Genomic DNA, 12413 nt, shown 5'->3' with positions numbered 1-12413 from the left:
AATTAATATTAGTATTAAGTAGAATAGAAAAAATACTAGTATCTTGGAAATAATATTAGTGGTAAGTATAACATATATATTTATATTATATAGTAATTTTTCTCATAGACTGAAGCATTTGTCCTCTAATTTTTAAGTGCCGAAATGAATAAAGCTGGCAATGTAGTATTTTTTTTAAAGTATATGAAAAACAAATTTGTTTTGCCATTTTTTTGAATTATGTACAAGTCTATATCACGCTTCTAATAGAATTGGATTATCACATAAGATTAAATTTGACTACGTTAGTTTTCACGGTCGAAAATATAAAATTTAATCAATAATTAGAGTTCATAATTCTCAGAATTAATTTTATATTTATAAAATACACTGTATGAGAATTTGGCCAAAATTCAGGGTATATTTAGAACTACTAACAATTGCGAAAAAGTAAAAAAGAGAAACAAAGAAAATAAAATAAAACGAAGTCTGCAAAACCCTTCTTCAAAGTGGAAATTAGCAGTGTAGGTTTCCGATTTCAATCAATCAAACAAAGGAAAAGGGGAGAAGGAGAAGATGGCGTCGTCGTCGAGCAGCGGGCTTACCTTCAAACTCCACCCTCTCGTCATTGTCAACATCTCGGATCACTTCACTCGAGTCAAGTCCCAATCTCATCCGCGCCGCGTTGTCGGTTGCGTCATCGGCGTCCAGTGCGGCCGCACCGTCGAGATCTTCAACAGTTTCGAGCTTCTCTACGACGACTCCGCCCACTCTCTCGACCGCGCTTTTCTCGAGAAAAAGCAAGAGCTATGTGCGTATTATCCCTTGCCTAAATTACATTCATATTTTTGAGATTTTAGTGTGCTAGTTTCGGCAGTGCTTACTGATTAGGGCTTTTTTTGGGGTGAGGGGATTGGAAATTACTGATATCTGATATGCTGAACAGATAAGAAGGTTTTTCCTCAGTTCTATATACTTGGATGGTATTCAACGGGGAGTGATGCTCACGAAACCGATATGATTATTCACAAATCTGTAAGCTTTTAAATTCTACTCTACATGTCTATGATTGAGCAATTTTCTAGTATTTGATATCATGACCTGTGTTTTCAGATCACTTTCTAACCCTAGTAAGTGAAAAATATTAAAATTACATGGGATCAGAAGGTATCATCTGAAGTGCTCTAAGTTATTTTTCATAATTTTTTCGGTAGCTTTCGCGGTGATACTCACAAATGCGGCGAAACACTGTTTCGGTTTTATATTTTATTGATCTCCATACCAGCTGTGTATATCTTCAGACTTTCAGAGTGAGGACTAAAAGTATTCTGAACATAGATGTAATTAGTTGTATTTAAACATATATGAGTTCATTGTCTAAGCCGGCATACCTTACATTTTATACTTTTATTGCACAAGTAAAATACTGTATGTTACCTGATTAGTGAGAATCATTTGTTCCCCACAGTTAATGGATATCAATGAGAATCCAGTTTATGTTCTTCTAAATCCTTCAATCAATCCTGCCCAGAAGGATCTGCCGGTTACTATCTATGAAAGTGGTACGCATTTATCATCTGCTATCACCATTTTACTGGGATTGATGTTATTATTTATTTATATATATTCAGTGCTTGGCTATGAGGAAGAATTCCTATTATGTGTTTGTTGAATTCTGTTTCTGAAGAGTAGCCTTCGGTGTAGATTTACAATGTTACATGACATACATTAACCACATTGTTCTTGTATTGATGCCTTTGACTCTTTATTCAGAAGTCTCCAGTTGTTAGGGATATCTTATTTACTCTACTAGAAGCAAGCAGAGCATCTGCTTATTTATTTATTTATTTATTATTTTATATTTTCCATTTTCACATTGCCATTGAGAGAGGAACATAGAACATATTGATATAAAGTAAAAATTTGTAGTTGGTAAGGGTTAGCCATATGACCAATATCTAATTCTTTAGGCTTGTGATCTTGTATGGACTTTGAGACTGCCATTTAAATCTAGCCCTATTAGAGTGTTAAAGTGAGTTAGTGAGTAATTGTGTCTGCAATCTGCCTACATGTGGTTGATATATTCTAGCCCGATTTTAGATAACTTCTTCCCTTAGCTGGTTTCATTTCAGTATTAACAGTTTAGGACATTGTCACATTGCCTCATATAGGCAACTAAAAGATTGCTAATACGACCTCTGTCCCACAATAAGAGTCACATTGTTGGGATTTACGCACACAAGGCTTTCACACACTCAAGAAGATCACACACACACTCACTGTTGTATGAGATCACACACTGCAGAAACACACACACTCACACTTTGAGTATTGAAGATGATAATCTTGGAGAGAAACTGGAAAACTCTTTATTGATTAAACTACTCTAACTACATACACGGTTATGAGCTATTTAAAGCTCTACAAACAAGTAGCAACTGCTACTAACTAACTACAACAAGGATCAAGAAAACAAGAAGAATAACCGCTACACCTCGGCTAACTAACTGCTTCTTCCTTCTCGGCTCAGACCGAACTGGTTGCTTCTTCCTTCTCGGCTCAATACCGAACTCCCTTCTCGGCTCAAGACCGAACTCTCTTCTCGGCTCATTCCAGCTCAAAGCCGAGCTTCCTTACCGAGCTTCCTTACCGAGCTTCCTTACCGAGCTCCCTTCTAGCCGAGCTTACCGAACTCCTTTCTAGCCGAGCTTACCGAACTCCTTTCTAGCCGAGCTTACCGACTTCTGCCTTCTTCTTCCAACTGAAATGAGCACTCCATTATTACAATTCTCCACCTGAGGGCTCATCTCAGTTCTTGCACAAACATTGATCAACTTCTTGCAATGATCAAACTTGTCTCTACCTAGAGACTTTGTTAGCATGTCAGCCGGATTGTGCAAGGTGTTAATCTTAATCACCTTCACTCTCCCCTTTTCGATCTCATCTCGAATAAAATGCAACTTTATGTCTATGTGCTTGCTCCTTTCATGAAAACCCGGATGTTTAGCCAAGCACATAGCTGAGCTGCTGTCACAATGAATCACCATTGTCTTTTGGTCAAAACCAAAGTCAGAAATCACTCCCTGAATCCAAAAGCTCTCCTGTACAGCTGCAGTGAGAGCTATATACTCTGATTCTGTTGTTGAGAGAGCAACAACACTTTGCAACCCTGATTTCCAGCTGATTACAGTTCCAAACATGGTAAAAAGATAACCTGTTTGGGACTTCCTGTTGTCCAGGTTTGCAGCATAGTCTGCATCACAATAGCCCTGCACAACCTCCTCAGATTCACCTTCCCAGCCATTGAAGACAATCCCCCAGTCCTTAGTTGACTTCATGTACCTCAATATCCACTTAAGAGCATTCCAATGCTCCTTCCCCGGGTCTGCCATGTATCTGCTAGTCACTGAGATAGCATGAGCAAGATCTGGTCTTGTACAAATCATAGTATACATAACACTTCCAACCACACTAGCATAAGGGATAGCCTCCATCTCATCAGCCTCTTGCTTAGTTTTAGGGGCCTGCTCCTTTGAAAGCTTAAAACTCTGGGACAGAGGAGTTGATGCAGCTTTTGCATTTTCCATTTTGAATCTCTGCAAAACTTTCTCAATATAGTCAGTTTGCAGCATCCACAGCTTCTTGCAGCCTCTATCTCTCTGAATATGTATGCCTAGGATCTTCCTTGACTCTCCTAGATCCTTCATTTCAAAGCTTGACTTCAGATCTTGTTTAACTTTCTGAATTTCTGTCATAGAAGGCCCTGCAAGTAGCATATCATCCACATAGAGTAATAGGTAGGCAATGGGAGTCTTGCCTGCCTTCTTGATGTAAATGCAATCATCATATTCTGACTTGGAGAAGCCAATCTTCTTCATCTGTGCATCAAACTTCTTATTCCACTGTCTAGGACTTTGCTTAAGTCCATAAAGACTTTTCTGTAACAGGCACACCTTGCCTTCTTCTCCAATCTTCACATAGCCCTCTGGCTGTTCCATGAAGATAGTTTCCTCTAGATCTCCATTTAGGAAGGCTGTCTTCACATCAAGCTGTTGTAGCTCCCAGTCAAGCAGATTCACCACAGCCAATAGGATCCTAATTGAAGTGTGCTTCACAACAGGTGCAAACACTTCATTGAAATCGATTCCCTCCTGCTGTGTAAAGCCTCTAGCCACCAGCCTTGCCTTGAACCTGACTCTATCCTTATCAGTGGTCTCAATCTTTCTTTTAAACAACCACTTACAGCTTACCAGCCTCCTTTCCTTACCATCTGTACTCAGCTTGGATTTGTCCACCAAAATCCATGTTTTGTTCTTGAGTAAAGACTCTATTTCCTCATTCATGGCTTCAATCCATCTTTCTCTATCTTTACTCTGCATAGCTTCTTTATATGTGAGTGGATCTGCGCCATCAATACTTTCAGCTGCACACAGAGCATAATACACAACATCAGAGAACTTTGTTGGTGGCCTTGTTTCTCTTCTAACTCTGTCCCTTGCAAGCTGATAGAGTCTGATATAGACTCACCAGCCTGGTTGCCCTGAGTTGGAGCCTCTTCTTTATCTGAATCAGACTCACTCCCTGAGTCAATAACTCCACCTGCTCCTAGGCCAACCCCCACAGGCTCCACCTTGAAGAAATCACCCTCATCTTCACTGGAGTCCAGCTTATCCTTCAGGTATGGCATCTGATCCTCCAAGAACACCACATCCCTACTCACCAAGACCTTCTGCTTACCGGGCTCAATACACCAGAGCCTATACCCCTTAACACCCCTCTGATACCCCAACATAATACATTTCAGAGCCCTAGCTTCAAGCTTGCTTTGCCTAGCATGAGCATAGGCCACACACCCAAACACCTTGTACTTTGAGTAGTCACTATGAGCTCCATACCACATGTAATCAGGAGTTTCAGATTTCAGGGCAGTAGATGGGCATTTATTGATGAGATAGGCTGCTGTATACACAGCCTCACCCCAGAATCTGCTGCTCAAACCAGAACCAAGAAGTAGGCACCTCACCCTCTCTAGGATTGTCCTATTCATCCTCTCCACAACACCATTTTGCTGAGGATTACCAGGAACAGTCCTATGCCTCTTCATACCCTTCTCTTTACAAAACAGATCAAACTCCGCAGACAAGAACTCTAGGCCATTGTCTGTTCTTAAGCATTTAACACTTCTACCCTTCTCTAGCTCAACCTCCTTACACCATATCTTGAACTTTGTGAGTGTTTCAGATTTTTCTTTAAGAATATATACCCACAACTTCCTTGTATAGTCATCAATGATAGCTAGATAATACTTTCCTCCACCAATTGAACACACCGGTGAAGGCCCCCAAAGATCACTATGTATGTAGTCTAAAGGGGCTGTAGAAGAGTGAATACCTGTAGGATAGGGTGCCTTCTTAGCCTTTCCAAGTATACACTGCTCACAGGGGTTTATCTTGTTGAAATCTCCAGAGATCAGACCCTTCTTGATGAGTTCTTTCAAGCTTCCTTCAGCTGGGTGGCCCAATCTCTTGTGCCATAGCATTATGGAATCATCTGACACTGCATTGCTTTCTCCATCAACAGCCTTAGCCTTCAGATAATAGAGAATATGCTCTCTGTCAGCCTCCATCATCACTGCATCTCCAGATTTAACAAACAATTTTCCTTGACTCATCAATATGGTGAACCCTTTCTGCTCCAGCATTCCCAATGAGATGAGATTCCTCTTCACTTCTGGAATATACCTCACCCCAGTTAGGATCTTTATAGAGCCATCTTGTAGGCTTAGCTTTACCTTCCCTATTCCTCTGATCTGACAAATATGATTGTTTCCAAGAACAACCGTACCCGATGCTTCTTGAAGATCATGAAACCAGCTTCTATTGGGGCACATATGGAAGCTGCACCCCGAGTCCATTATCCACCTGTGACTGACCCCACTGTCACTAATATTCATAAGTTGAGCCGGGGGATCAGCACTCTCCACACAATCAGATTGGTTGTGTCCCTCAGAGGCCATCTTTCTCTTCCATGCATGACAATCTTTCTTCAAATGTCCAGGTTTCTTGCACCAATAGCAAGCTCTGGTTTCCTTCTGAGCATCAGAACTTGAGGGTTTAGGGCCCTCAAACTTCTTCTTGAAGTTCTGCTTCTTGAACTTCTTCACATTCAAGGCCTCTGCAGCTTGAACATTGGAGCTTGCAGAGCCTCTGTTGGCTGTCTTCTGGAGTTCTTTGGCCATCAAGGCTGAATAGACTTCTGCATAGGTGATAGGTTTATCTCTTCCATAGATAATGGCATCACTTAACTGGTCATACGAGCTAGGCAAGGCATTCAATGTGAGAATGGCCTTATCCTCATCTGAAATCTTGACATCAACAGATCCCAGGTCATCAATGATCTTGTTGAACTCCTCTAGCTGCTCAATGATGGACCTATCTCCAGAAAAACTATAGGCATACAGCCTCTTCTTGAGATACAGCCGGTTAGCCAAGGATTTGGCCAAGTAAACTTCATCCAACTTGTCCAAGATCTCCACCGCAGTCTTGGCTTCTTGAACATCCCTCAAGACCTTATCTCCAAGGCACAGAATCACTGCAGAATGTGCCTTGAGCTGCATCTCCTCCATCTTTGCCTGAGCTTTATCATCAAGCACTGGAGCCTTTCCTTTCTCCTCTGGTTTTGCAAGAACTGCGGCCAAGCCTTGTTGAATCAAAACCGCCTTCATCTTCATCTTCCACAGGCTATAATCATTCTTGCCTGTGAATTTTTCTGCATCAAGCCTTGCTGCCATTTCTGAAACCGTTTGATCCTCTGCAAATCAGCTTCAATATCCCTTTCCCACAGACGGCGCCACTTGTTGAATTTACGCACACAAGGCTTTCACACACTCAAGAAGATCACACACACACTCACTGTTGTATGAGATCACACACTGCAGAAACACACACACTCACACTTTGAGTATTGAAGATGATAATCTTGGAGAGAAACTGGAAAACTCTTTATTGATTAAACTACTCTAACTACATACACGGTTATGAGCTATTTAAAGCTCTACAAACAAGTAGCAACTGCTACTAACTAACTACAACAAGGATCAAGAAAACAAGAAGAATAACCGCTACACCTCGGCTAACTAACTGCTTCTTCCTTCTCGGCTCAGACCGAACTGGTTGCTTCTTCCTTCTCGGCTCAATACCGAACTCCCTTCTCGGCTCAAGACCGAACTCTCTTCTCGGCTCATTCCAGCTCAAAGCCGAGCTTCCTTACCGAGCTTCCTTACCGAGCTTCCTTACCGAGCTCCCTTCTAGCCGAGCTTACCGAACTCCTTTCTAGCCGAGCTTACCGAACTCCTTTCTAGCCGAGCTTACCGACTTCTGCCTTCTTCTTCCAACTGAAATGAGCACTCCATTATTACACACATTTTGCCAATTCGGTCCGTGCCACAATAAGAGTCCTATTTCACTTTTACCATAAATGGTAAGTAGGTCCCACATTCCACTAACTCACTTAACTCACATTTTATTATAAAACCAATATAACAAGTGGGCCCCATATTCCTAACTTTCCATGCTTTCCAACCCACTATCCTTTATAATTCTTAAAATCTGTGCCCACAAATGTGACTCCTATTGTGGGATGGTGGTAGTATGTTGGAAGTATGTACATCAAGAACTATATGTGAGATCATAGATTTTTAGTTTAACCCCTTATTTACTCATGAGCTTGATTTCTGTTTTTTACTGTTTTTGTTCACGATCATTACCATTCAAGAGTTGCATGTAATTGATGGCAACCCCCAGCTTATTTTTGTTCAATCAAGCTACACCATTGAGGTATGTTTTTTTTTAATATTTAATACTGAGAAAATTTTAGCTGTATGCTGCAACTTCTTTTATCCTTGTACTAGACAGTGGAAGCAGAAAGAATATCTGTTGATCATGTTGCCCACCTTAAACCATCTGACGGGGGTTCTGCTGCAACTCAGTGTGAGCCTTTCACTCTCACATGAATTAAATCCTCTTTTTATATTATTGTTTTTCTTATCAAGGATGCATAGGATTTCAACCTCTTTACCTTATAATATTGGCAGTGGCTGCTCATCTTACTGGTATACATAGTGCCATCAAAATGCTAAATAGTAGAGTCAGAGTGCTTCATCACTATCTTCTAGCCATGCAGAAGGGTATGTCTATTTATTTTCTAAAATTTCAATTTCTAAATGGAGAAGTCATCTCATTTTCTGTTTTCGTTGGTTGAGTGAAACAACTAGGTTTACTTGTTTGAAAGATGTCTGTAGCATGATTTTCGATCTGTAAATTAAATGTATTGTTGTTTGGAGTATGGAATAAGTCCAATAGATTGTTAAGTATATTTAATCTTTATGTTCTATTTACTGCTGCAGGTGAGATTCCCTTGGAGAATTCATTGCTGAGGCAAGTTTCTAGTCTCTTGAGAAGGTTGCCAGCTATTGAATCTGAAAAATTTCAAGATGACTTCTTGATGGTGAGTGCATCATGTAGTATTTGGTTATGTTTCGAATATTCTTTTTAGTACCATTCACTTTAAATGAGTATCATATAGTGTAGGTCTTTTTTTGTTTGTTTCGAACCGAGGAAAGTATAGGCAAAGGAGGATTTCAAACCTCTCAAGCTCACCGTTTTTTAATTTATTTTTTGAAAAAAGATCTTACCTTTATTAACGAGGGGTAAGTTCGAACTCTCCCCATGAGAGTTGGCTCTTTGGCTTATACTGACTGATACTGTTATATATAAATTTGTTTACTTAATTCATTTTCTTCTGCTCGATACTTTCATAATGACTTAATATTGTTATTTCCAGGAATACAACGACACATTATTGATCACATATCTTGCCATGTTTACCAATTGCTCAAGGTATGGCTTTTATTCCTTTGTCCTGCTATTATCTTTTCTGAATAATACTTTTAGTCGTGTATGTGCTTTAGAAGCAGGATACATTATTAGATTTGACATTGTTGGGATTTGTTGAATTTGGTTTATGCTTACTTGATGGTCGTATCAGGCGGATTGTGTCTTGGCCTTGTGTGGCTGATTCTGTGTTATGCTATTAGGAGAGACGTTTGGAGTCGCCCGGAATCCTGGATTGGTTTAATGCATTATGATTTATGAATGTGTTAAAAGCTTCTACCATGACCTCAATGCTTGAACTTATAGTTCATTCACCACTTAGTAGTTTAACTGCAGTTGTTGTCTACCTGATATATCATTTCCTGGAAACTCAAGCATCTGTCTTGTAGCATATGTAGAAATTTGAACTAATTATAATTCGTTTCTAACTGTAAATAGAGAACTTTGATGTCAGCTCTGATCATTGGCTGTAAACTTCTTATGCAGTACAATGAATGAATTGGTGGACAAATTCAACACTGCTTACGACAGGCATAGCCGAAGGGGTGGCCGGACTGGTTTTATCTAAACGTTTATTCTTTTTCATTGCCCTTGTTATTAATTTGACCTCTGAAGAATGCAGACTACATTATCTAGGAATCTATCGCAAGTATAAATGAACCCCGAGGTGATGAACTTTTGAATGGTTTGTCTGTGTTCATGCATTTTTGTTTTCCAGACATACATATGTAGTTTGCCATTTTTATTTTTGTTTATACTCAGGTCAGGTAGTGAATTGGCATTAAATCTATGAATGCACCTCATTATATTTCATTAAAAATATGTCACAGCTCAGTTCCCATGAACAGCAGTATGTTGAATCAAATATATTATGACCCTCTAGAGGTTACTTCAATCTGAGTATATGTTTTAGAGAAGTACTAAATCATAGTGGTAAAAATTACTGTGAATTTTGAGAATTGCAATCGAACACAACGATGGTGATTAATGAATCTATATTATTATGCTCGAGTATATTTTGACTTTATTATGTAATCATATGAGGTTGAAATGGACTATGGAATTTATATCATAATTATAACTTTTCCCGTCGATCGTGTAAGATGATTGGAATGAATGGTTTTGCTGTTTAGATTGGTAAAGAGAAAAATTTACCTTTGAATATAATGATTTTAAAAGTCGTGATGGAACAAAAGCATCCGGCTCTTCCTTTTTTGGATGTTGTCAATTAGTTTTTCATTAGCATGCATGATTCATTTAATTTCTAAATTTAAAAATTAATTTTTGTTAAGCTCATAAACTTGCAAATAATTACTCTCTCCATCCATCAAAAATAATAGTTATGTGGATGGATGACGCGGGGTATATGTGAAATTGGTAAAGTAGAAACAAAAGGAGAAATTTGGAAAAAGTATGGGAGAGAAGTAGAAAAAGTATATAAAATAGTGTTATAATTTGAGAGAAACTTTCTATTTCTTAATGAGATTATTTATTTGTGGACACTCCAAAATCAAAAGATAAGATTATTTTTTTAGATGGATATTTTATTGTTATTCAACTTGGTTTATGGACTCTTCATTTATTTTCCTTTATTCGTTCTCTTTTTATGCTTAAATGAACGGAACTTTAAAGGCCGCGTTATAGTGGAATTATACACAAGACTTTTGGCTTCGAACATACAATATTCTATTACTTAGCCAACATATATATGCGCACTCTTTGTTCCTCTCTTGATAGTTGGCCAAAAAAATATTGGATCTGTTTCTTAAAATTAGAAATTATTTCCTTTATAGTTTATTTCTTAAAATTATAAAATTTTCATTTTAGTAAATTTTTTTCTTTGTAATGAGGCGTGACCATTATTGACTAACTTACTTTTTCTTTTATCTTTCTTATTTTACCATTTTTTTACACATTATAACTCATGCCATTTCAAAAGTGTCTATTTTTAAGAAATGAAGAGAGGATACTTAAAAGTTCATTTTTACTATAAATGGTGATATGATCTCAATATTCGACTAATTCATTTCACTTCAATTTTATTCAATACTAATACTCCATATGAGACCTAATATCATTAACTTTTTTCTAGCCACTTTTCCTAATATTAATCGTGTCGAAAATAAATGAAACTCTTATTCGCAAATTGAGAGAGAATTGTGCTTTGTCTTTCTCTTTGGCAAGAAAGTGTAGCTTAGAGCATCAGCAGTTTTTGGGAATTCCCGGCGGAATTCCCCAAAACACCTCCTGCCACGTCATACGGACTTCCCACTGCACAATAGTGGAATTCCCCGCGGAATTCCCGACGGACTTCCTACAATAAAAAAATTCACAAATTCACAAATTAAACAATTTTTGGAATTAAACAATTTACGGAATTAAAATTTCGACGCGAATACGGAGAAAATACAACAACTTTATTAAAAAAACATACTTCATTAAAAAAATACATAATTACTAAAAAAAAGTACATTATTATTAAAATAAAAATTGGCTTCTCACTCCTCGGATTCCCGTCGCCAGTCCCCTCGCCGTCCCCGCCGCCAGTCCCCGCCGCCGCCCCCTCGCCTTCGCTATCCGATATCTCGCCGAACCCCAAATCGCGCCGCATACTATTGAGGAGGGGTTTAAGCTTCCGCTTGTAATGGGGGTCGGTCACTTGGCGCCATTCAACCATCGCACGTAACAAGGTTTCATGTGCCGCGATACGGGCGAATGAGGGGTTCTCGGGATCGTTTTGGGGGGGTGCTGCCGATTGGGCCTCGGCGGATCCGCTAGTGCTTCCCCTCGACATCCGCACCGCGGACTTTTGCTCAACCGGGCGACGGCGGCGGGCCGACGATGTGGGTGTGGGGAACTCTGACTCGGGAGGGGGGAGTTCCGCGGAACCAGCACTGCTACTGTACTCTCCGGAGGCGCTGATCTTCGTCCGCTTCGGCCAGCCAGATCCAACACCCGCAGTGAACTTGGGCGAACACTGCACCACAAGATACACCGGCCAATACTTGAATTCACCGAAGTCCTTGTCAGCGTCGGGGAACTGCTGATGAGCCAGCAGCTTCACATCCTCGGCAGACATGCCGCTGGTTGCCGAGCGGAGGTTGTTTGTGTAAATGACGACAAATCGGCTGAGCTGCCTCTTCAACCTATCCCACTGTTTCCGGCATTGCTCTGCGTTGTGAGGCTTCCCCCCTGGCGGTTTGAACTGGAGGTAGCTTTGGCTAATGCGCCACCACATCCGGTCGATATGCTGGTTCGCCCCGACGTATGGATCCTCCACTACACTGATCCACGCCTTCGCCAGCGCGACGCACTCGTCCATGATCCAAACGGTCCTCCTATTCTCACTGGATCCCTCCCCCACCTCAGTGGCCTCCACCTCACCACCGTACACCGGGACGCTCCGTCCCCTGCCCCTCCCTCTCCCGGTCCTCCCTCTCATCACTGTCGCCGGTGATGCGTCAGTGGGAGAATCCCGGATCGGAGAAAGCCCCAACTCCTCGAGCGAGAACGTGTCATTGCCAGTGAACTGAGTCTCGAGAG

The 12413-nt window shown here is 40.2% G+C and overlaps 1 protein-coding gene across 1 annotated transcript; it reads left to right on the top strand.

Moving 5' to 3' along the window:
- Nucleotides 1-460: 460 nt before the first annotated feature.
- On the top strand, nucleotides 461-9690 carry LOC121788383 (COP9 signalosome complex subunit 6a-like). Its single transcript, XM_042187068.1, has 9 exons — nucleotides 461-790; nucleotides 926-1014; nucleotides 1448-1541; nucleotides 7753-7814; nucleotides 7889-7967; nucleotides 8072-8164; nucleotides 8384-8484; nucleotides 8821-8876; nucleotides 9357-9690. The coding sequence occupies exons 1-9, from the start codon at nucleotides 556-558 to the stop codon at nucleotides 9436-9438; spliced, it is 891 nt and encodes a 296-aa protein (XP_042043002.1). The 5' UTR covers nucleotides 461-555; the 3' UTR covers nucleotides 9439-9690.
- The last annotated feature ends 2723 nt before the right edge of the window (nucleotides 9691-12413 follow it).

This window comes from Salvia splendens, unplaced genomic scaffold (genome assembly GCF_004379255.2).
Source record: "Salvia splendens isolate huo1 unplaced genomic scaffold, SspV2 ctg1028, whole genome shotgun sequence".
NCBI lineage: Eukaryota > Viridiplantae > Streptophyta > Magnoliopsida > Lamiales > Lamiaceae > Salvia > Salvia splendens.
This window is presented reverse-complemented; position numbering and strand designations above follow the sequence as displayed.

Bases quoted from the DNA above. Each gene is read 5' to 3' on its own strand.
- LOC121788383 (XM_042187068.1), top strand. From the start codon at position 556: ATGGCGTCGTCGTCGAGCAGCGGGCTTACCTTCAAACTCCACCCTCTC. The intron at 7,968-8,071 runs GTGAGCCTTTCA...TAATATTGGCAG, and splicing joins GGGTTCTGCTGCAACTCAGT to TGGCTGCTCATCTTACTGGT. The intron at 8,877-9,356 runs GTATGGCTTTTA...CTTCTTATGCAG, and splicing joins ATGTTTACCAATTGCTCAAG to TACAATGAATGAATTGGTGG.